The sequence below is a fragment of the Brachionichthys hirsutus genome, chromosome 10 (assembly GCF_040956055.1).
Source record: "Brachionichthys hirsutus isolate HB-005 chromosome 10, CSIRO-AGI_Bhir_v1, whole genome shotgun sequence".
Classification (NCBI taxonomy): Eukaryota; Metazoa; Chordata; class Actinopteri; order Lophiiformes; family Brachionichthyidae; genus Brachionichthys; species Brachionichthys hirsutus.
In genome coordinates, this window is record NC_090906.1 from 13819686 (window position 1) to 13845891 (window position 26206).

General features: G+C 45.3%; 1 protein-coding gene across 1 annotated transcript in view; it reads right to left on the bottom strand.

Moving 5' to 3' along the window:
* The window catches only part of ncam1a (neural cell adhesion molecule 1a), a 62464-nt gene that overhangs the window by 25867 nt on the left and 10391 nt on the right, over nucleotides 1-26206 (bottom strand). The window contains exons 8-15 of the mRNA XM_068744835.1: nucleotides 25984-26126; nucleotides 17757-17786; nucleotides 14500-14650; nucleotides 8962-9146; nucleotides 8571-8667; nucleotides 6234-6401; nucleotides 3456-3600; nucleotides 842-888 (exon numbers count right to left, since the gene is read on the bottom strand). Of these exons, the coding sequence (XP_068600936.1) occupies nucleotides 842-888; nucleotides 3456-3600; nucleotides 6234-6401; nucleotides 8571-8667; nucleotides 8962-9146; nucleotides 14500-14650; nucleotides 17757-17786; nucleotides 25984-26126 (966 nt within the window). The remainder of the gene's footprint in view (nucleotides 1-841; nucleotides 889-3455; nucleotides 3601-6233; nucleotides 6402-8570; nucleotides 8668-8961; nucleotides 9147-14499; nucleotides 14651-17756; nucleotides 17787-25983; nucleotides 26127-26206) is intronic.

Here is a 26206-nt window from a genome sequence, read left to right on the forward strand (position 1 = left end):
TAAATGTTTTACAGTACAATACTTTTAAAAACTCATTCTAATTTATTTTAAATATTATCCAAATGGGTCGTTTTCAATTATTTATACAAATTCTATTGTCACACATCGGTACCTGAAATGTTGCTTTTAAAATTTTTGAAAAGCTCAAAGGAGAACAACGCGCAATATGTGCAAGTTGCACAAAATAATGAAGCAGTAGCGGCGGGGCTTTTGCAAGCGTTGCTAATTAGCATCCGTCGGTCGCCTCATCTGCCAGTCCTGCAGAGAATCTCTAAACAGGATCAGTGCATTTCCTGCACAGACAAAGTCTCCTAAAGTACGTGAAATGCTGTCATGCGTGTCAGATGACCCGATACTGTCTGAGCTGATTGATGCGATGATGAGAAACACCGAACAACTGTCAAAGCCACTCAGATCAGCCGGTGACGGAATGATTTTCATCAGCAGTCTGAGAAGCGCAGTTGGGTTCGGGAGGCAGCAGGAACGGTGCCCGCGGAATCTTTCGACAACCCGAAGAGAATAAAAACAGCACCATGCAAAGTGGAGCCTCCCTATTACGCCATGCTTCAAGTCCGATTGTCAAATCAAACAGAACCACGATCTGGATGGTTCACTTTTAGACCAATTACAGGAAGGAAGTACCAGTACAGGTTGATTTGAACCCATAACCTTCATCTCCCTGATCAATGTTAGTAAAAACGGCAATTCCAGACTGTTAGCATCACCGGTTAGCCAAATTAATTTGGGTTTGCTCGTCCCTACAGAGGGTTTATTGGCTCCCGCACCAGTCTGAAGTCGGGCAGGCAGGAGACGGGAGACACACCGTGACCGGGATACTCACTAGAGGTCATACTGGTAGCGGCGATGGTGGGCGGGAAAGAGGTTGGGCTCTCGGGTGAAACTGAAAGATGGTGAGAGCATGGTGAGAGCAGCCGGACTTCTCAGCAGGAGCTTGGCGCTTCCTCAGTCTTGCCTTTGAACGTGTCGGGAATTTCCATATTAAATGGTATTCCACAACGTAATTACACGCCGACACCACTAGGCCTTAACTCAAGCTCGATACTGGACTATCTATCAAAGTGTTGCCAGCTAATCCTGTATTTAGAGTGCGGTCAAATCCTGTGTAGGATCGTTGTCACATGGGCACAGATGCTAATCTGGCGCCGCACCCTTATATCGGTGGCGCATTAGCATTAGCATCCAGCTGCCCTCACCATTGGATAAATGATACAGATAAAGGGCTTCATCATTTTACAGGATGTCCCGTTTCCAACAGCTTTATGGCTCCCTCAGATTTATTTCACAGCATTACAGCATTATTCATTCTAGAATTTTATTTATTTTAAACCCTATACATATTTAGTATGTTTAATAAGTGCCTTATTTTAACGGCTTTGTTCAGTTTAGCTGAATCAGCATAAAAATATCGACGCTCTTATTTTTTCAAGCCCGACTATTGTAATTTTAGAAGAGGATCAGTCAGACCCCCCCCCCCCCGCTCTGGCCAACTTACAACCTCTACCCATTTTATTCTGTATTGATTTTAACATTTTTACTCATCATTCTCACAGCTTTAAATGGCCTTGGCCCAAATTATATTAAAGATTTATTGAGGCCTTGGTGGTGTCCCTGGGCTTTCTCCGAGCGGCTGCAGCTCTGACGGTTATTTTAGGATCCTGGCTTGTGAATAAAGGTTTTCTGCAGCACCGAGTTGTCAGAGTGTGAAACGACGTCTCATGAAACCATTCAGGCTCCAACCTGAAACAACTAACTAACGGGAAGGGAAAGCGTTAATGAATTATCTGCTGCAGGTTTATCGGCTTCTAACATTGAACAATTTACAAACCATGATGTATGGTCGTTTATTTTTGGTCTTTTTTGTGAAGCACTTTGTTACCCCCTTTCAGGAAACGTGATAATACAGGAAATAACTCATTGCCCTCCGTATGAGAGTGTGTGCTTTTTAATTCAATGGCGTTCAGCAGCCTACAATGAATCAGAAAACACATTTTCTGTGAGTCAGAAAACAAATCCATGACTGAAAACCGGTTTCTGGGTGGCTGTAATAAATAGAAGCTGTACCTCAACAGAAACCAGGAGGATAATTGCGGTTACCTCTGAGTGAACGGCCAAATTAAAAATTCTAAATAAAAGCATAGGGTTTGTACTTTTTGGGAAATTGTGTTTTTTCTTAAGAACACATACAATCTCCCTGATTTTAACATTATTGGCAGTAATAATTTCACTAAATATTACAATAAAATGACATTTCCTCATTTCATGTTTCGAGTAGTTAAAAAAATACCACAGAGTCATCAGCGTAAATTAAAAGCAAGGGATCCTGAAGAAGCGGGGATAAACGTACTTTTCTTTCAAAGTAGGACATGCATTATTATTGTTGCTTGAGGATCGCCTTGAAAACAAGGTCACTCGTGTCAAGGACATCATCCATCGCAAAAAGAACCTCTTCGTTCGTGCCATGACATTTTTCTTTACTGCAGTGTTCTGAGAGAGCGGTGGGAAAAAGTAAAAGAATGCGGTGGAGATGGAAACAGTACAAAGGAAAATAAGGCAGAAGCGATAGGGAGAAATGAAACTTACTTGTGGAAGGAGACCCTGAGAAGTCCGATGGAATACAGAGCAGACGGAAAACCGGGATGAAAAACATTGAAAGAAAGAAAGAGGATGAAATGAGAAATATGAACAAGAGGGCAGCTCTGTAACAGCAGCCCATCGCCACATCTCACGCCTTCCTTCCTTCCCTCTGTTCTGTTGATTGATCGAACTTTCAAATTCAAATGAGGAATTGTCAAATAGAGCACGGGGTTTCTGGGCGACACGCTCCCGGCTGGTTCCTCCGTGTTACGCGTTCTAGTCGCGTAAACCCGAAACTAGACATCGCTGACGGGACAAGCCTCCACCAATTACTTCAGAGAACGTCTAAAAAGAATAAATAAACACGAATCAGTCCTCTAATGGTGTGTAAATAAACAACAACAACAAGTTGTCACACTCTGCATGCACCTGTCCGTTACTGTTAGGTTGGCGGCGACGCCGGATGTTTGACACAGCCGTGCCAACGCTCCGCCGAGAGAAGAACGCGTTCCCAGAAACATCCGGCAACGAGCAAACGGGAAGCGGCCGACTCTTCCCTCACCTTCCCTCTGCAGCACAAATCAGCCTGAACGGCGAGCTAAAAGGACAGTTCTGCGAGGGACGGAAGGAGGCGCAGTCTGCAAACAGTCCTGAGGAGGAGGAGCGCGTCATGCCGCCCGGCGACGGAGGAGACGCAGGCTACACGCAAAGTTGAGTCGGACTTAAAGCAGCAGAATCTTCTAACCTGGCTGGAAAAAGATTGCATGAGTTATGAGAATAAAGGAGGCTGGAGGTGAAAGCACCTGGACGCTACAGGAGGTGCAGCGAGCAGCGCTGTCAGGCTCAAAGCGGTGAGAAACAGGAAGGGGCGGTACTTACGGACTGGCTCGGTCTTGAAGGTTTTGACGGAGGTGCTCTCGCTTTCACCTTTGCCGTTGATGGCGGACATCTTGACCTCGTAGGTCGTCTCCGGCTTCAGTCGGGCGATGGTGATCTTCTCCTTCGCTGTGGAAGGAAAGCGCGTCGTAGAAATGTGCTCGGTTAGAGCCGGCATCCATCAAAGGAAACTGGAAACGCGCTCTTTTGTTTGTCCTCGAACGTGAGCTGTTGCTTTGTGTGAAAATGTGACTTTATCTTGTCATCACAATCAATCAATCAATCATGAAGCTTGATCTCAAGGCGGAAGTGGAGCCTGGAGATCCACACAGATGCATGAACGTTGAGATACTCTACGTCTCCGTGACTCTGCTGCTCGGACAAACCCTTTTTTAAATCACTTGGATCACAAGACAATCACATTAAAATAATCAACCGTGGCAAGTTTTGACAAACTGCTGGCTCACAGCGGATTCTCGGTTCCACTTCCAGCGGACTGAAGTCGCTGAAACAGAAAGTGATGTGGTGCATCGCTAGCGGTCCTGACTCTTTCCCGTTTGTAGTTTAAACTGGTAGAATTAAATCTACTTATTGGACTATCCAATAATAAAAAAATAAAAAAAGGATTATATTTAAAATTGATTAAATAATGTGTTGCAGAAGTTGTGGGCTGTTAAATCTCGCAATGTAATTAGTTATTTCTTACTTTTAAGCACTCACAAAACATTTAAACTACTTTAGTTCTTGGAAATATTAACTTTGTTTTTCTTATTGCCTTGTTTCATGAGGAAGAACATTCTATTTGCATATTAGCAAGGCACTAATCAAGATTCGCACCCACGTTTCAGTCGGTGAAATAAAAACACGTTGTTATCCGTGTAATACAAAGAACAGTCATTTCATGGTTAACAACAAACGTACAAAACAGCTCAGAATTAATTTCTGAATGAGACAGACTTGGAATGAACTGTGCAAAAGACTCTGCAGCTGTAGCCCGCATGGGGGCAAATTAATGCACCACTGGGGGTTTTAGTGGGAATATAAGTAAAAGTGAGTTTCAACCAATCATGTTCAGATGAGCCCAGAGTAATTTAAACCGGATTACCGGGCTTTCTGGAAAGGTTGCCGCCACAAATCGTTTCAATCTCAACTGTTTTCAGCGGCCGTTAATCATGGCTGCTGCGGTGGGGGGGGTTCAACTCAGCGTCGGGGGCTGCCGACGTTTAGCAAATCCATCATGGGAGGTGCTAAAGCAAGAAGCGATCATGGGGACAGGCTTGTTCTTAATCAAACACAACACTGAGTCAGGAAGGCGTAGGGATTTCTAAAGCCCTCCGGTTCTTGTTCTCCATCGTGGGTAATCAATGAGGAGAACGTGGGTTAAGATAAAGACATTTGTATAATCAACAGATCAGTAGTTAGTTCAGATATCAGCGCTGGATTCCAGCATGATTCTTGTGCCATGCTGGAATGAAGATGCTTCCTGCTTCGTCCTCGCGTCAGTCCGTCCCCTGAGGGTGGCGCCCCGCCCCAGCCAATCTTATCCCCTGTTATTCAGCGTCATGTGTCGTCAGCAAATGAGACGCTCATGTAAATCAGTAATAGCAAAACAAATCTAAATGTAACGTTTTCCTATTGTGGTGTCGGCGTGTAATCACGTTGTGGAATCCCATCTAATACGGAAATTCCCTACGAAGGCAAACTGTTGCGTCGCTACAGAATCAAGTTGCCTTTTAGCCCATTTTAGCTAAATAAAGTGCAAATTGTTTTATTTTCATGTATTGAGTTTCCTATTCCTGTTTATTATGAATTGTTATATTGCACCACATTAGACATAAGTATGTTATACTTAATGTGTTTATTTACGCTGTACATAGTGTTTCCCCCAAATAAAAATAATCCTACGCACACCTTCCTGCTAAAACTGCCCTGCTCGTCGTTTCTGCCTTGTTTACATTTTTGCTGAAAGCGATAGTCCCACTTTATTTTATTTTTTTTAGAATATATTTGAGAGCAAAAGAAAACAATATTCATTTGTGGCCCATTTTTCAATGAAAGCCGATGAACGGGATCTTATTGCCACTCGGGGTACGTTGCTACATCCGATATAAAGTGCTTAAAAGGTTCCCAGGCAGCTGCACTTCGGCTGCTAGCGTCCGTGTGAAGGTCGCCGCCCGTGTGGCTCGCTGGCAGTACTGCTTTCTAACATATGATGGCAGACCTGGTTCACAACACCGGCAGGCATGCCTGAAAGAGTGACGACACAATTCAGCCTCCTGATGATTCCCTTCCATCGGTAATGATGCCCCCCCCCCTCGCCACTTCCTCCCCGGCATGAAGCTGCAGCCGTCCTGATTTTTACGGATTAATAAATCGAATCGAGCTGAATGGATCTGCGTGCATCTTTTGTTAGGCCTTGCATCCGGGTCAGGATGACGTGCTGGATCCGTTTATGACAGGCGGGCCTTCAGAGGCATCGATGAGGCGCCCCATGTGACAGACTGGACCAAAAAAAGCCCCCTCCTTCATAGCAAGCCTCGGGGGTGTGGGGGCTACGTTTGAGCACCACCTCTCCTCCTGGGCTAACATCTGGACTAACCATTAACACCGACTGAAGTGTTTGCAGCACTGTTGGTGGATATTTCATTTGTTTAGGGATGACGGAAGGAAAGGAAACCGCCCATGCAGCCACTTCCATGGGATGTGTATAGGCAAGTGAATCCTCAGACGCCGACATCCGTCTGGCGGGACGGGCGACTCACCGTCTTCGGCTTTGTACTCCACGGCCCTCCAGTCCCTCTGGGGCAAACGCCATTCCACTTTATATTTGATGACGGGCGCTCCTCCCGTGGACTCGGGTTCTCTGAAGTGAACCTCTGCTGTGCTGGAGAAAGGCAGCACCAGCCACATCTGTGGGGATTCAGGCACATCTGCAACAGACAAGGTGTATGGATGTATATCGTCTGCCTCCGCTGACACAGGCTATGCCCGTGCTAGCTGTTCAGCTAGCACGGTGCTCATTCACTGGGCCTCTAGCAGAATCTTGAAGCTCAACCCAGCTTGTTGTTTTCCACTAACTGCAGGTTTATGCAAGTTTATCTGCGTCATCTCAAATTTGTCTCTTTCTAAAAGTCTTACTGCGGCGGCGTTTGATCCACGACCGTAGATACCGATCGTGCTCACCGACGCCGGGGGGGGGGGGGGGGCAGGATATAGAGGTGGTAATACAGTAGGCGGCGGCAAACCTTTGTTTCCTCCGCGCAAATTTACGACAATATCAAATATGCCTTCAGCAGGACTTCATGAATAAATAAAATGCATTTACTTATTTTACATCTTGTCGCCATGTAGCTCAATACGAATCAGCGAATGCACCATATGGAATCGTGTTCATGCTTTATGGTTCCGGTATATATGGATGTCATCTCCCTCCTCGCCTCCCTGGTCTACATCTGGATGTAAATCTATCGTGCTTTTACAGCATAGGTGCTCCAAAAGGCTGAACCGCAGCCTCCGAGCCTCCAGCATGAGAAAAGAGGAGTCATTTACGACGCAGGCTAGAAAGACTATGTGTGATTAAGCACTCACATTAAAAGCATTAGAGGAGCTCTGTTGTTGGCTCGTATTGATCCGGTTGCTGCGGTACTGATTGATAATGCTCTGGTCTCAATCAGAGCCTTTCATATCCGCGCCGCTGGCAGGTCCGTGGTCACCGAATGGCTGAAGATCCATTCGACATGGCTGGCCGAGTCTGGAGAGGCGGTTTCACCTTTCGAAGAACGGAGTCAGCCTGTATAATTTAGCCGTCTTCTATCGACGCCATATTCTATCTCTCCTTTATCTTTCAGTAGGAGGGCTTAACGATGGCGATCAATGTGTCCGGCCCGTAGCGTTTGTCCACGATACGGTATGTTGCCCCTCCCCTTGTGTCGCCGCCATCGGGCTGAAATTTTAGTTTGCAGTCACGACAGTTTACAAAGCAACGCTGGACTCTGATCCATTTATGCAAGTCTGCAAGAGAGAGGCAGACAGGAAATTAAGACGATGCCGACTCTTTCCTAGAGGGCCTCAATGGTGTGTAGCACGGGCGTCTCATACTAACATTCTCATGTGGAAAGCAAATATTGTAAGGCAGCGGTTTGCCCATTTACTGAGACGAGGCGCTGAGCTGCTTCCTCCACTGCAATTAAAACTAATCTGAAACAGGTGGTTCTTAAAGGGAACATCACTTTCTGTATGCACACATTTCAGATGCATGCTTTGGATCAGATAGAAGCGCCTTCCTGAAGCACTCTGAGGAAAAAGTTCCCATTTTTCACTGTAAACACCAACAAAACACAGAAGTGTTCTGGTTATTTGTGTCACGCAGCGGTGGGCCGTCAGGGCCAGCAAGGCCTTCTCTGCTGGCCTAAAACATAATCAAAATATACATTTAGTTTTGATATATTATACATGATATATTAAATGATTCCCCATAGTTATATTCTTCATTACTTAGCGTTCCTCTTGGTTGCACTGGTTCCAGCCTCAGGTTGAGATTTGGAAGGCTGGTATTTGTGTTAAAGCTTTTATCCAATCATATTCAGCCATCATGTGTTGCCAGGGGTCTAAAATCTGCCCTCCGGCCTTTAGAATCAACAATGCGGGCAGCTGTAGTTTAAAGTGAATGGAAATTAAATTGAACCAATAAATAACCAATCAACTTGCAAGTTGGCCACTTTGTAGATTAATCCATGAAGAGCCTTTTGAAAGTATCCAAACGATCTTAATGCTGGTCGTTTAACACTCTTAATAATGCAAATGTATTGATTTTAAATGCGTCACATTGCAGATCAATTATTTCTAGCTGGATGTCGACACATCAGAAGCTTTAACTGTGAAAGGTGAGCAAAAACAGGAAGTTCTGTCTCAGGTTCACCAAAATCCTGAAAACGTCTCTCAAACTTCCACAGCGCCCCCTAGCCTGACAAAACCTCCTTGCGGGCCGTATGTTTGACACCCCTGCTCCAGAGCAACGGGCTCCAGAGCAACGGGCTCCAGAGCAACATGCTCCAGAGCAACGGGCTCCAGAGCAACCCTTGAAGTTCCAGTGCACAAACCTGCTTCGATGAGGAGGAACTCTCGCGACTCTTTGCCCATCATGTTGACTGCTGTACAGTTGTAGCTTCCAAAGTCACTCTGAGAATCAGGAGTAACCTAAGAAACAGTGAGAAGCACCAACTCATGTGGTGAAAAGCATTGTGGGTAAACAAGAAGTAGAAATATACTCCGGAAGGATCTGATTATATACATTGTTAGCTACTTAATTGCGGCTAATCAAAATTGATTTGGAGAGCGGCCGTTACGCAGATGCACAGATATCTAATCACTACACAGTACTTCATTAACGTACTATCCAGCTCTCAGTACTCAGCAATTTGTCTGCTATTATCATCCCTAATGCAGGATTGCTATAAAAGTACGATCATCTCAAACGGATGTGGGCCAGACCTCCAGGTAGCTGATGGTTCCCGTGTTGTAGATCTTGATGTTGCTGGAGTTGGTGGAGGGCAGCTCGAGTCCATCCCTGAGCCACACCACCGAAGCCCCGGGGTGCGCCTGCACCTCGCAGGTGATGTTGGCCGGGTTCCCCTCCCACGTGTACCAAGCCACCGGACCGAGGACCTTCGGAACATCTGAAGCAACGAATGGAGAGCAGATACGTTCAACATCCCAACACGAAACCCGCGCAGGAGGCGGCCATCAGCGATAAACACTCGGCTCACGTTGAATCCAGGCGACACTTAAATAGACAGGAAATGAAACGTGAATCTAAAGTAAGCGTAATCACTGGACATGTGTCAGGGAACGGCGTTTAATTGGCTGTACATACTAACATCCCATTATTACGGTCGTTATTAGCAAACCTTGAACCCCCACCCGAAAGACTCGACAGCAGCCGGGGGGGGGGGGGGGGTCTGCTGCAGGAGAAAAAGCATTTGTGAGATTTCTCCCCTTTCCTGAAGCTCCTCTTCTCAGCAAATCTTATCACTGCTGCCAGTTAGATAATTCAGTTTGATGGCTTTGTCGCCCCCCCCCCCCCCCCCCCCCCCCCACACACACAAAAAACCCATTGCCACTGAATGCTGGCTGAATCTGGAATCCAAATAGTAAAATATAAGTCTATTCTAATAGCGGTGCTTTCTGACAGCGATTTGAGCTTTTAAAACTACCCCTGCTTTCTTTATGGGGCATCAAACTGCCACTTTCTTGCCCGAGTGACTTGTGGGAAGAGGCAGTGATGTTCTGCGATGTCACGCATGGCTGAGCGCCATCACCGCGGCGCGGGCCTTATGAGGGTGACCAGGAACAGCGCGTTCTGGCGCAGGAGACGAGTGGCTTCCTGTTACTGAATCCAGCTCACATCACAGCAATGCTCCAGTGAAGTGGGCTTCTGAGAAACGCCGCGACCCCTTACCCTCCCGACCCCGACCCAGTCTGACCCGGATCCACTGGGATCGATATCTGAGGATGAGTCAATAAATGCTTCATCGCCTGCAACGCTCATGTCTTTCAGTCCTATTTTCTGAGCTGACTCACGGTTTCGGGGTGTGCGTGAACTCTCTGATTACCGGTAAGCAGGTAATAAACTAGTATAATAAGCCTCTGAACGTACGGACTAACGTGAGCGGACCCCAGAAAGCAGAGAACAGAGACGGTGCGATGGTTGAACTGATCATTTACACCTGGAGCTGCACACAGGACGAGGGGGGGCTGGAGCCCAACGTAATAATACACAGCCGAGAGAAAACCAAAAAGCAAGCGATGCCCTCTTGAAGCAAACGCAGGGCCCCGTCTTTTTCACACGTTTATTCCAAAAGAAGGTCCCAGGTAAGAATACATTAAAATAGTAGTAATCTGGAATTAAGGTGGAGCCAAACAAAGTCCACTCTGCCACCGTGCACACAGCTGGCCACGCCCCACGCCACGCCCACCCCTAATGACGGGATGACGGCCTACTTTTAAAGCGGCAGCCCAGGCTCAGGGCGGAGCCGTGGCAGCGCTTCCGCTCTGTGATTTTTCACAATAAAATGCAACACAAGCTCTACTAACAGACGGCGACCGTCTGGTGCCACAAAGAAAAGGAACATAAGATCCAGACACAAGTGAACAAGTTACTCACAACAACAAACACGACACACGACCTGGGAACACGAACAGCTGCCGTCAGCACGGGCGAGGATCAGAGACGGGGCGCGGGACCAAAAACACACAACAGTCCGACCCGACGGGGGGCAGCGGGGGGGCAGAGAGGATGCTCTCTCCACAAAGGCCAACAGTCCGACCCCACGGGGGCAGCGGGGGGGGGGGGGGGGGCAGAGAGGATGCTCTCTCCACAAAGGCCAACAGTCCGACCCGATGGGGGGCAGCGGGGGGGGGGGGCAGAGAGGATGCTCTCTCCACGAAGGTGAATTCTTTCCGTTCGTCCTGAAATGTACGATACTCGTCATCTTTTTTTCTTTTCGCCATCTTCTTCGTCGAAGGGTTACCTTTGAACTTATGACCGATCAGACTGATTAGAAAGGGGGCGTTTACCTGTTTTACCCAGCAACAGCCGACGCAGGCCAGAATCATCCAATTAAAATAATGGACGATTGCTCCTGCAGCCCTGACAGGACACGAGCAGTAAAAGATCGATGGACGGACTAAAACAAGTGAGAATGTTTTGTCTTATCGGCGCGCGCGCCATATGCAATCATCAAAAGAGCCACATATGGCTCGAGAGCCATAGGTTCCCGACCCCTGGCCTAGACCATCAAAGACTAAGCATGCCCATGAGAGGGTGAAGAAGGGATAGTTGTCTTTCAAGGTATAATATATTAGTAACAGAAATTCAACCGGATTCAAGATAGCGGGGACCAGACGCCGATGCTGGCAGGTCTGCCGCTGGACAGATGGGACCACGGCTGCCCTGGAAACGACCTTCTCGGAGCTCAAGCCCTGCTTTCCTTCAGACCGTTGCACACCTCAGGCTGCTGAAACAGCAGAGATCAAAACAGAACACATTTTAACACGTTTCTGCCGGCGCTTCAGCAGCAAACGGAGACGAGCTCAGTCCCCCTGATGGGATCAAGCTGTGGGCAGATCCCATCAGGGGGAAAGTCCCATGCCTGGATAACGTCTCCGTTGTGGGAGTGGGTGGGGGCGATAGGGAGGAGACAAAGCACCTTTTCTTATCGGTAATTGCTTGGTAAGAGTGAATCAGCAACCTGATTACTCACTGATTAGCCTGGCTAACCGCGAGCGCTAAAGCAACTCCATCAACGCCGTGTTGTGATTATATCTGGAGCAAATTGCTGCTGCATCGACAGCATGGAATATTAATCCAATTAAGACTGACTTTATTTATGTGGGAACAGATTGGATAGATTTTAAAATGAGATAAAAGACAATTTGGCATCCGTTATTCACAGACACGTCCTTCCAAGCGCAAGCTAGGACACTGATGTCGAAACGCAGCTGAGCTTGCTTGATATTCTCTTTTGACGTTTCTTTTTTCTCCCTGTTCTCCATCACATCAAAGTCGACGTGGAAATATGAAGAGGAAGTGCGGGGGCTGAATTTAAGGGCGTTTAAATCCACAACTAATCTCCCGGGTCGACTCCCTCGTGTGAGTGGAAACCGATAACCGTGATCAAGTTTTCATTTACAACCTTTTACCTGTCGATACATCACAGAATAAGAACCGCACCTCCCCAGAGGTGTCTCTCTCTCTCTCTCTCTCTCTCCAAGACTGGGCAGCCATTGAACACTCAAGGCTGTGTCAGAAGTGAGACCTCTGTTTCCATGGTGACAAATCAAAACGGCGCCACTGACCCAGCAGGCTCTGCTCGCTCTCCCTCCTCAACCGCATATCGGCAGCAAGACAAACACTGCTGGGAAACAGTTCGGACCAATTCCTTACGACATTTTAGCGTTTGGAACGGTTTGGTGAGCGTTCGATAATCGAATAGCTTGGAGCAATTATTACGCAAAGAATTTTTACTCTAGAGAATCGGTGATACAGATGGACGGTGCAACCTTTGCATCGTATGCCAGGGAAAAAGTATCTTTGGGACTAATTTTAGAAGAGCCGGAGGAAAATATAAATTGATATTTTCACCTGCGACAGCTGCTGATTCAATTTAGCAGACACCACTTGGCAACTTGCAACAGAGGACTGCAGTCGGCACAAACTTCAGCGGCAAATGTTCTCCCGGGACTCTCGTGACAAATTAGCCATGAGGGAATGGCATTCATGTAATGAGTTTTTTGTTTTTTGAGGATTTAAAAGTCCATCAATCAAGACGCCAAAAATCAGTATCTCCCATTTGCAAACACGAGGCGAGATCTCAGAGACTTCTCCACGCAAGGCAAACCTGAGTGAAGGGCATGAAGTCCTGATCTTCTCTTGACTGCAAAGACCTGATTTCTTACACGTATTATTGCATTGCGAGTGCTATTGATTTTCCTGCCTGCAGGTTAAAAGCATCAGCAAATGAACAAACCCATGGAAAGTTCTCAGGGTGAGGAGAAAAACCTAATTGGACAAAACAATTACCTTGACAGGGACGGCTGTGGGACAGTTACACCATTTCATATCAAGAACAAAATACTCGTGGAATGCTGTGCACATCATGGACTGACCATCTATCCCGGTCAGTGGGTTGAACTTCACCATCTACCACTGATCACAAACATTCTTTCTCAAGATTAGCAGCTTTGAAACGTTTCATTTTAAGGCAGATGAGTGGGAGAGGCTGCAGCAGCTGTTAACCACCAGGACAACACAACACAACACAACACAACACAGATTCACGTTATGCTTCTTACAAACGTCTCTGAGTCATTTCAGCGTTTCGATCCCGGCACTAATGTCCTTCCTTCAGCCGAGCAGCAACTACTTGTTTGTCGCATTAAGCGAAACAAAACAGTCAGATAAGTCAAACGTTATTCAACTTATTCTCAAGATGAAACTCGCCCGGCGTCGCCTCCCTGTCTTGGTGAACGTGTGTTCTCCTTCTGTCGTCCAGCGCTCCCACGCAGCTCGCAGTTTAACGGTGAACGGTTGGAGTTCTTTGGTTAACCCGCCCGGGATGACGATGATAAACTAGTTTGCTAGTTTGCTAGTTAGCTAGTTAGTTTGCTTCACTCCGGTTTAGACCGTATCGGTGAGATCGGCACGCACGGAGTCGCCGATCGCAGGAGCCGAGTTGCTGCAGGTCTTCTTCTTGCTTCCTCCTCTTCCTCCATTGATTCATTAATGCTGGATTCTCTCGCTGCTGCTCTATTCCCGTGTTCTGCTGCGGGACCGACAGCCTCGAGTTGGAAATACGCTTCGTCAGCACGCCATAATACTATGGTGAAGGACAGCACCGGTACGTATCACTCCCCGAGTAATACTATGTTGAAGGACAGCACCGGTACGTATCACTCCCCGAGTAATACTATGGTGAAGGACAGCACCGGTACGTATCACTCCCCGAGTAATACTATGTTGAAGGACAGCACCGGTACGTATCACTCCCCGAGTAATACTATGGTGAAGGACAGCATCGGTACGTATCACTCCCCGAGTAATACTATGTTGAAGGACAGCACCGGTACGTATCCCTCCGCCAGGCTCCTGACTACGGCAGCCGTAACGCTCCGACCATCCATCTAGCGGTGCGGCTTCGTCGCTTACCAAAGTCGTACCAAAACATCGACAGTCCTCATTGCTGTCCTCTTTTCCTCGCCAGGCGTCTGCTGCCTTTGATTAGATCCATGACGAAGAGCTCAAAAGAATAAATCGATAAAAACATGCACACGAAGCGAAAAAGGTGCGCAGCGCTACGGCAGGCCAACTCAAACTGAACCTACTCGGGGACACGCCGTGTGTCTTCGGTCCGCCTCGGCTCCACTCGTATGTTCGATTGACAAAAATCTTCAAAAATGCAATTTCCAAGTTGACCTGTCCGTCAACGTTTGCTCTGACGTCAACATGAAGGAGAGAGAAAGGCTACTTACAGCGGACCTCGAGGAATATGAACTGGTTGTCCTGGCCGATGGAGTTGGTGGCGGTGCAGAGATACTGGCCGGCATAGGTGAACCGGACGTATTTCAGGGTTAGAGACGAAACCCGGGCGTGGCTGCGCACCACGATATTTCTATCGATGTTCTGAAAAAGAAAGAAGAGACACGATAATCTCACACAGAAATCATTTCAGAAAACGAAGACATGCGCTACTCCATCCGGCGTGCAAACGTAGAAGCTGTGAATTTATGCTGAGAGCATCTGCAGAAAAGAAAGGATTGGGGGGTGGGGGGGGGATAAAAGACAGAAATAGATCATGAACTCGGAGTTGAACTCAAATCCCTCCAACTTAGAAAAATCAAAGGAACTGTGATACCGCGATGATTGACAGCTGACTTACAGTATGTGACATGTGTGTGTGTGTGTGGGGGGGGGGGGGGGGGGTGGTAGCTTTCATTTTTTATGATAAAGCTAAAGCTATGGTATTAGTCCATATATTCCTGAACGCCAGACACAGGTTGGTAGGAGACGGGGATTTATGAACGAACACGTTTGGAATTTGTTTGCAAGCCTCATCGTCGGCTCGGGATGAATGTGATTGTATCTGCAGAGGAATTCGGGTCGCCAGAGCAATCGTAAAATCATTAAAATGTCATTGTGAAATAAGCCTTATCTCTCTCACGCTTGTAGGGAGCAGTAAGTCTCACTCTGCGGCAGCCTGGAAGGCAGCGCCTGCAATAAACCGCCGACTCCTGCTGAACGTCGATTCAAGCCCCCGCATCTCGCAGTCTGGCTGCAGGTCTACAGTCTAATCGTAGGCGGAGCGCCACAATTGCAGTTGAGACAAATGGCTTGTTAAACCTTTTTATTTCCCGCCGCCTTTATTGGGCCGCCCGCTTCGCCGAACCTCCACCAAGGGTTGCCACGGGCACTCGTAAGCAGGTGTGTGCTCGTCAGCGCCGTGGACTCGCTTGCATTCTTAATGACGTGCCGCCGCCCCGTTGTGTCTAGCAAACGCAAAGATGAGGCCAGAGGACACGGCTCTCCGTGTTCTGCTGCTCTTCTCTGTTCACCCTCCGATTTATATTCTCATCCAGGACCCCGGATTTGCATACGCAATACATTGCCAGCTAGAGAATAAAATGTTCCCATGGAGATGTATGCTTGGAAATATGCTACAGAAGGTAGCAGTAAAACACACACAAAAAAAACAGGCATCAATAATGAAAAGTAAAAACACAGCAAGAACTCCTCCCCCTCCAGGCAGACAAACAGGAGATAGGTCTTCCTTCAAGCTGCCATGAGTCTATTAATATTTCAGGCATTTCTTAAGGTTTATACATGTTTTAATAACATTTGTTGCATTAGCATTACGGTATATCCAGAGAGGGGGTACTAGGGCAGGTTGCAGATGTGGCTGGAACAATTCACTGTTTATCGAAGGTCTTTAGGAGCTTCCTGAAAACTTTTGAGGGCAGCATCAGTCTTCTCTTCCAGAAGGAGAAACAGGAAGGAGTCGCACCCGGACAAGTCGCTAACGTGTGAATGGGAATGCCTGGACAAGTCGCTAACGTGTGAATGGGAATGCCTGGACAAGTCGCTAACGTGTGAATGGGAATGCCTGGACAAGTCGCTAACGTGTGAATGGCAATACCCGGACAAGTCGCTAACGTGTGAATGGCAATACCCGGACAAGTCGCTAACGTGTGAATTGGAATGCCTGGACAAGTCACTAACGTGTGAATGGGACTACCCAGACAAGTCGCTAACGTGTGAATGGGAATACCCGGACAAGTCGCTAACGTGTGAATGGCAATACCCGGACAAGTCACTAACGTGTGAATGGGATTACCCGGACAAGTCGCTAACGTGTGAATGGCAATACCCGGACAAGTCGCTAACGTGTGAATGGCAATACCCGGACAAGTCGCTAACGTGTGAATGGGATTACCCGGACAAGTCGCTAACGTGTGAATGGGAATGCCCGGACAAGTCGCTAACGAGAGCGGCTGGTGTTGGGGAGGACTAGAGGACGACTCAGGAGAAGACACATGGACGTAGTGAGGGAGGACATGAGAGTGGCTGGTGTTGGGGAGGACGATGCAAAGGACAGGACTAGAGGACGACTCAGGAGAAGACACATGGACGTAGTGAGGGAGGACAATGCAAAGGACAGGCTGAAGTGGAGAGTACGGTAGAGTAGTAGTCGCTGTGTTAAGACATGTTTGTTGATCTCGCCGCTGTTGTGATGGGACAACATGTGTAGCTGACCAACATCACCGGAAAATGACATCAGGTCTCAAATTAATTTCCCAGCACTCAAAACAGCAAATCCCTTGAGAACGAACTCTACTTTACTCATAAATGTATTTACTGACCAAGCAACGCCTTAAAATAGCAAATGCAGTTGGGATAAAGCTGCTCAACGTTCCAATTATCTCTGATTCCCCTGATGCTGTCGGAGCTGCTGCTGTTAGCATCTTTGTTGTGTATCTAGGTCGTCATACCTTTACTAATACGTGGCAAACCTTAATGCACACTTGTCCTAACTTTTCCTTACTTCACTAGCACACGATTGCTTTTACTGCTCGCGGGCCACAATGGATTCTAAAATTTGACAGCGGGGCGGGGCCAGGGACAGATGGATGAAGTGTTTGTGTGAACTAAAATAAATGACATGCAAAAGCCATTACAGGAGAACAAAAAGCGAAAAAAGTTTGCTTCTTCTCTTGTGTCAGTTCAACTCCAGACGGCAGTTTGCAGAGGCTGTGCTTGAATCAAACGCTACGGCAGGGAAACTCGTGGGATGCCGTGAGGGTTGATGTCTGACTGAAGCTACTGTAGTATGTGTCGGATTACAAAGCAAGCATGCACGCTCCTGGTTGGATATTCAAGCCTGCAAACATTTAAAACCGCTCTGTTAAGAATTAGTAATGGTAAATTAGCGCCACGCTAGCACTCAAGCCAAAGCAGGAACCTGCTTCATCGCCTGCCAGGAAGTACAGTAGGAGGAAACAGCATGCACAAAGAAGTGAACACCCACTTTCAGGAACTGGGACTGTCTTGGAGCAGAAATACACAAGTAATTAAGGCACAGCTGAATGCGTACTGGAACTAAATGGATTAAATGTACCGTACTATGAGACTATCGTCTACATCGTTAGTCCAATAAACAAAAAAGGGTGTTGTCTACTCTGCAGGGTGGGGGTATCACCCCTAGAGTTAGGCTACCAGGTTTTAGTAGCAATACCTCATATTTGTCTGGTCGCGTCCAAGAAGCCTAGAAAGGACAGAGGAGGCAAAGATAAAGAACACAGTGGTGCAAATTAAGATTTCAAAAGCACCAGATTGCATGTCTGAGGGACCACCGGAGGGATAATTCTTCAGTGAGCGCCGACCACAAACGTGCACATTTTGCAGGATGTACCTGAAGGCGTTTTTCCATTTTTACATGGAGTTTCCGATTTACATTAATTTTAAGGGGACACTTACATCCTGGTGAGCTTGGTAATCCGTCAGAGCGAACAGTGCCTCTGCTTTGGCTTCACATTGGTGATGGTAAAATAAGCCCACTGCGCAAAAGTAATGTAATATTCACGCAAATTGGCGGCGACAATGCTCAATGATCGATTACCGGAATCCAGTTGTGCCTCGCTTTTCATACGTTAATGAAATGAATGCAAACTAAGGCTTGCCTGAAGGACGGGCGCTCTGACACCAACAGGCTGCAGAATGCATGACTTATACATCAGGAACCTGCAAACGGATTATCGGATGTTGTGCACAAGAAAAGCCGCAAAGATGACATTTACCATTTATTGTCTCGTTGGAAAAGGTCAAATGAGTTTTTCAGCAAGTGGATTTGATTAATTATATATGCACAGGGCAATATCAGAATCCGACACGCGGCTAATAGGATGGGTGTGCGGCGGTTAGCGTCTCCGGATTGGCAGCTCATCTGTTGGTCAAAATGCCAAACTGAAGCAGCACGCCGGCTTCCCTCCGGTGCTTCTTCATTAACGCGCTGTAATAAGGGAGGATACGTTTGCACACGGAGGAAAACGGGCCACTGAAACTAATTATGAGGACGCTACAAGCAGCATCCAGGGAGCCTTTCCAATCAGAGGCTTCCTCATCATGGCGGTCCGCCTTCTCATTAAAGCTTTGGTTTGCGGACGCAACCCCGGCACGCACCACTTAACGCCGCTTAGTGTACAAACAGATATTTCTAATTTCACGGGTTGAAAAATATGCTCTCGATGTATTGAAGACTGAAAACTGTTTTTTCTTTTTTGCCGGAATGAGACGGTCACGTCATTTTGGATAGTTAAAACATGTCCGGAGGACAGGATGTGACAAACAGGAAATCGACCAACAATAGATGAGCGTCAGATGGGAATTAGCAACAGCACAAAAAACTGATAAAGATTTTCTGATTACAGGCGACCGCAGGAAGACGAGCGGTGACAACTGGACGAGGGGACAGCCGAGTCCCGTCTTGCAGGTGGATGATAAGATTAACGACTGCCATGCTGGCGCTGCGCCGTGAGCACGCCGCCGCTGATTGGCAGCCACGAATGGCACGGCTAATGGGAAAATCTATGAGTCACAACTGATAATCCTCGAGGCGTCAGTCGGCTGGTGATTGGTGGACGATGTCCCCAGGCCGGTAATGTGAGCTAGTAAAATGTGTTTAATCAGCCTGACTCTAGTGTGGCTAACATTTCATTATTGATCATTCTGTGAAATGTTATTTGTGGAAATGCTTCCTTTTTCCTGGCGTTGGAATGAAATTGAGACGCGCCACCGGCAGAAACATTTGGTTGGTCCGTACAACAGAGTCTGGAAAAAAATCTATTCCATTTCTTTTTTTATTCCAAAGGATTTGTTGGTGGATCATGCTTTTTTTTTTTTTTCTAGCTTTTACTGCATCATATGCTCAATTTAAAAACATTCATCGATATTATGGTGAAGATTTGCCAAATGTGGATCCATCATGCTGTCAGAGAAAAGGTTTGGCTACGTTCACACTGCGCGGTGAAGTGACCCAAATCCGATTTTTTTTGTCCCTATGCGACCGACCTGTATCCGATCTGAACGACACCGATCCGGTTTTTTCAAATACGACCCAGGCCACTTGGGTCGTATTTAAATGGTCCTTAATATGATAATTTTTAATCCAGCCCTTGCTGCTAATACACATCTGTGTATCCACTCCTGATGCTGCTGTTTTGTGATGTGTCTGTACTTGTATGTTTTTTGTATTTTGTCATTACTGTTACATGTAGCACGACTTCACTGAGAAACATTCCTAGTCTGTGAACCCTCACTGACAATAAACACCTTCTGATTCTGATTCTGATACGTATCCGATCTCTTGCCACTACTCGTCACTGACTCACAACATACATATACATCCGTCACTGTTGTGCGACTCCGCACAAACACGTTTCTTTGTCGAAACGTCGGGTTTAATTGGAAATGTGAACGAACTCGCAAAAAGAAATTGGATTTCACAAAGAAAACCAGAATTGAGCATTCAGCCCTGCAGTGTAAACGGAGTGTGAGTGAACACAAACTCTTTCATCTTAACCGCATAGAAGACAGACTCAAGACAGACTCAAAAACAGAAAATCACTCCCGCTCCGAGAAACGAATCCGGTCCGGGATCACCGAGTCTCCAGCGAGCCTAATGAGATAAACAGACGCTTCCTTTCAGAGACACGTCTTTAAATCAGTGCAATTGGTTGTTGGCAGTTCTCCTGACATGAATCGAGGAGAAAAGGGAGGTCAGCTTCAAAGATTCTGATGTTATCAGATGTTGATGGGAGCTAACATGATGTTTATCCCACAGCTCACAGACACACTATGGGAAATCTCTTATGAGCTCCGAGGCGCCACTAAACATGGTCATTTACGTGATATATGAGATGCTGTAAGTTTCATTAGACACTCGGGAGAACGCATTGCCTCGGTAATCCCAGATTACTAACGGTGATTGGCCACTTGGTCTGGCCCAACGCTCAGGCTCCTCGTATTCACGCAACGTAGGGTTGGTTTGAAGCAGAGACGTCAAAAATATAACCGTTTAATAAAAAGGTGAAACTAAAGGAAGCGTAATGAATTCAATGACTTAATCAATCCATACGTGTTATTATCAAATAATCATAATAATTAATGATATTTATAAAATAAAAACCAAACTGAGGCAAGTTAGGAAAAAGAAGAATCTGATCAAATATATCTGGAAATGGTAAAGACATGGTGAAACATCTCACTGAAAAAATAAAGGTTGTACACCTCACACCGCATTAGGTAATAACATCGCATTATGTAATAACGCAACATTATTTAACAAAATTCTTGAACGCAATATGTAATAAAGTTTGCCACATTTTGTAATAACTTGTTACATATTGCACCGGTTATTACAAACTGCAGATGTTAAACTTTCAGATTGGTTAAACTTTTTTTATGAAGAAAATGTAATAATTTGGCGTATTATGTAAGAAACCACCAAAATGACATCTATGCTGCATCAACACAAATGGAAGTGGAATAAAGCTTTTTCTATTATATATATATATATATATATATTTTTTTGCTTTCTACTCACACAATATTTTAACATATTCCAGATGTGTGTGTGTCTAATGTTTGTGTCCGTAACATGCATTTAGTGCACCTTTTGTCTCTGAACTTTCAAACAGTGTATTATTATAATACACATTTACATTTGAATATGTTTTAACTAATGCAACATCTCACTAGAGTTATTAAAACAAATTCTCAGTTATGAGTCATGATTTAATGCTTAAAATCAATGTTGTTCTCACATTATGTGTGTTTTTCTCAAATTAGTTTGTGGTTTATTACATAATGCCCCAAATTATTACATTTTCTTTAGAAAAAAACTTTTCACATCTGCATTTTGTAACTTGTAACTGGTGCAACATGTAACAACTTATTACAAAATGTGGCAAGTTATTACAAAATGTGTGGCTATTTCATAATGATCATTATTACATAATGCGGCATTATTACATAATGTGGCTTTATTACATAATGCGGCATTATTACATAATGCGGCAAGTTATTACAAAATGCGGTGCCATTTCATAATGATCGTTATTACATAATGCAGCGTTATTATATAATGCAGCGTTATTACATAATGCGGCATTATTACATAATGCGGTGTTATTACATAATGCTGCGTTATTATATAATGCAGCGTTATTACATAATGCGGCGTTATTACATAATGCGGCGTTATTACATAATGCGGCTTTATTACATAATGTGGTATTACATAATGTGGTGTTATTACATAATGTGGCTTCATTACATAATGCGGCGTTATTATATAATGCTGCATTATTACATAATGCGGCGTTATTACATAATGTGGTATTACATAATGCTGCATTATTACATAATGCGGCGCTATTACATAATGCGTCGTTATTACATAATATGGTATTACATAATGCTGCGTTATTACATAATGCGGCGCTATTACATAATGCTGCGTTATTACATAATGCTGCGCTATTACATAATGCGGCGTTATTACATAATGTGGTATTACATAATGCTGCGTTATTACATAATGCGGCGCTATTACATAATGCGGCGCTATTACATAATGCGTCATTATTACATAATGTGGTATTACATAATGCTGCATTATTACATAATGCGGCGTTATTACATAATGCGGCGTTATTACATAATGCGGCGTTATTACATAATGCGGCGTTATTACATAATGCGGCTTTATTACATAATGCGGCGTTATTACATAATGCGGCGTTATTACATAATGCGGCGTTATTACATAATGCGGCGTTATTACATAATGCGGCGTTATTACATAATGCGGCGTTATTACATAATGCGGTGTTATTACATAATGCGGATTTATTACATAATGCGTCGTTATTACATAATGCGGCGTTACTACATAATGCGGCGTTATCACATAATGCGGCGTTATTACATAATGCGGCGTTATTACATAATGCGGTGTTATTACATAATGCGGATTTATTACATAATGCGTCGTTATTACATAATGCGGCGTTATTACATAATGCGGCGTTATCACATGATGCGGCGTTATCACATAATGCGGCGTTATTACATAATGCAGCGTTATTACATAATGCGTCGTTATTACATAATGCGTCGTTATTACATAATGCGGCTTTATTACATAATGTGGTGTTATTACATAATGCGTCGTTATTACATAATGCGTCGTTATTACATAATGCGTCGTTATTACATAATGCGGCTTTATTACATAATGTGGTGTTATTACATAATGCGGCGTTATTACATAATGCGGCGCTTCACACCTATTTATTTTTTATCATCCTACTGATGCAAATATCACCAGCAATAGTTCCAATCTCGAGCATTCCTTGTGAAAAACAAAGCCTCCAACACCTTCTTGTTCGTGACGGTAATAAAGATTTATTTTTTATTCGTTTTAACCGCGTCCCTCGAGATGCTCCAGAGTGCTTTCAGCTTGCTGTGTTTGCTTCTGAAGCAGCTGAAGCAGCGCAGCAGACTTGACTTTCTGTTAGAAAACCCCCTCCCTGAGAGCTTTGAGACGCTGCTGGACGTCGATATAACCCAGTGTCCTTGTGTCCTCTGGGACAGACCAGGACAGGACAGGTGTCTCCAGGAATGGTGCAGCTTACATGCACAAACACTCTGTGAGGATGTAAGACCGCGGATATGAAGTTCTGCTGACTGCTCAAAGGTGACCTTTACTTTAATTCGTCGCTAGGCAGCACAGAATAACAGAGGGAGTCCTCGTCAACGGCACTCTGCACAGTTATCCAGCCCATAATGTCCTGTTATTACTCTCATTACAATTCACCAAATGACGATTAACAAGAACCTCAATATTATTCAGATGTTTTTGTCTTTGATGTCTTTTTGTTTCATATGTTAAGCTGTTTTTAGATTTACTAATATGCCCCCCCCCCCCCCCCCCCCCCCGCCTACTTTGCTACTTTGGTGGCAGCTCATTTTAGCAATAAAGCTAATATTACTTCCGCACCGCAGACATAGTCGCGCGGCGAGCTTGAAGCTTCCCTGTCTTGCCCCGATTGACGGCATTCAACCTTTAGTGTCACAGACAGGAAGTGAGGTCATGCCGCAGCCGCACGCGCTGCTGCTTCTGTTGGGGTAGGGAGGGCTCACTCTGCCACAGCGCAACTGATAAAAAGTAATGAAAATAAATATAAAATAAATAAGCGTTATTAAAGCCGATAGCTCTGACAGCATCCTTTCTGGGAGGATCCGCTTCCTGTCTCTGGAAGCCCCCACCCTATCCAAAGAGCCGGAAGGTGTCATGTGATCATCCTGTAAACGGTTCAGAGCGGCACGCCTCTGAAGCTTCTGCTGGCCGCGTGGCGTCAGAAGGAAACCGTTTCAATGAGCCGGTGACGGCGTCACGGAGGAAATGACGGCATTCAGAGCTCACACGTCTGAAGTGTTCACCACGTCCGGCAGCCAAAGCTCGAAATCCACCGCTGCTGAAGGACGGGGAGGGAACCCCCCCACCCGGGATAGACGGCGAGGCGTGACCTTCTTGAGGTTTAACGTGCAAAGAGAAAAGTAAAACACGGCCCACTGGCCTCCGATGCGGAGCCGGAGCCGGAGCCGGAGCAGCGTGAGCCGCGGCGATAGGGAGAAGCTCGAGGCTTCAGACGACAGTAATTCATTAAGGTCTCCACAATCAGGACTTCATTTTTGCTGAATTTCCAATTAGCACTCATCACATTATGATTCCCTTTTAAATGCCGGTGATTAATAAGTGATAAGAGTGGAATGTTAACTCTTTACGTGCCAGCCACTTTCAGTGTCCCTGTTTTCGCTCATTGATCCCGATTTTCCAAGCCCCACAGAATATTCCTGACCATGACTATGCAAACACCGAACGTATCAAATGAAAGAGTAAAGTCTCTTCTTCCAACGTGAATAACAGTGTGTTCCTACCGTTTCACGTTCCGGAGCGATTGGCCTTTGAAGAGAGGCAGATTTCATTGTCAGGGTTGGCACTGAATTCCAGGAAACTGGTTTCATGGGAATCTTTGCTGCCCCCTTCCACCACGCATGACGCATGGTGCATGACGCATGATGCATGACGCATGATGCATGACGCATGATGCATCGTGCATGACGCATGGTGCATGACGCATGGTGCATGACGCATGACGCATGACGCATGACGCATGACGCATGATGCATGACGCATGATGCATGACGCATGGTGCATGACGCATGATGCATGATGCATGATGCATCAGCCAATCCCAGCAATGCCGGAGAACAACGGCAAAAGGTTGAGCAATGACGGAAGACCGAACATCGACGTTCAAAAAACAAAGCCAATAAAACAAAGAAATGATGAACTGGTAAAAGAAATAATGAACTGGTAAAAGAAATAATCAACTGGTAAAAGAAATAATCAACTGGTAAAAGAAATAATCAACTGGTAAAAAAAATAATGAATTGGTAAAAGAAATGATGAACTGGTAAAAGAAATAATGAACTGGTAAAAGAAATAATGAACTGGTAAAAGAAATAATGAACTGGTAAAAGAAATGATGAACTGGTAAAAGAAATAATCAACTGGTAAAAGAAATAATCAACTGGTAAAAGAAATGATGAACTGGTAAAATAAATAATGAACTGGTAAAAGAAATAATGAACTGGTAAAAGAAATAATGAACTGGTAAAAGAAATAATGAACTGGTAAAAGAAATAATGAACTGGTAAAATAAATAATCAACTGGTAAAAGAAATAATGAATTGGTAAAAGAAATAATGAACTGGTAAAAGAAATGATGAACTGGTAAAAGAAATAATCAACTGGTAAAAGAAATAATCAACTGGTAAAAGAAATGATGAACTGGTAAAATAAATAATGAACTGGTAAAAGAAATAATGAACTGGTAAAAGAAATAATGAACTGGTAAAAGAAATAATGAACTGGTAAAAGAAATAATGAACTGGTAAAAGAAATGATGAACTGGTAAAATAAATAATGAACTGGTAAAAGAAATAATGAACTGGTAAAATAAATAATGAACTGGTAAAAGAAATAATGAACTGGTATTTGCTATTAAAGATGTAAAGTCGGGTACCGCGAGTCTTCAGGAGAACTGCACGGGTGAATATATGAATATTAGTGAAGGTTTTAACCGCACAGAGAGGCTGTGTACATGAAAGCAGGCTCTGCAGAGGCTTTGATGCGGAGGCAGAAGGCGGCTGGATTTAAGCCTTTCACTACGTTAACCTCTTCAGGGTCGCGTCCCGCTGAAATCTCAACGTGGATCAACGCCTCATACGTTGCCAGGAAGCAACGACGGTGCAGAGTCAACACTTTGGATGCGCACCCTTGAGATCCCCTGCATGCTGTTTGTTAAAAAGAATAAAACAACGCAACCGGGTACCTGCTCTCCTTCGGAGAAGGGCCTGTTATCAAAACTCCAAGAGATGGTGGGCGTGGGGTCGCCCGACGCCTCGCAGGTCAGGGTGACGTGCTCGTCGAACTCGGAGGCTGTCTGGTTATTCATGTAGGTGATTGTCGGTTGCACTGGAAAGAGGAGACAAACAGCTTCTGAGCTTCTACGGCCTCATTTGTTCTTTAACCCCCCCCCCGCCCCCCGAGGATGA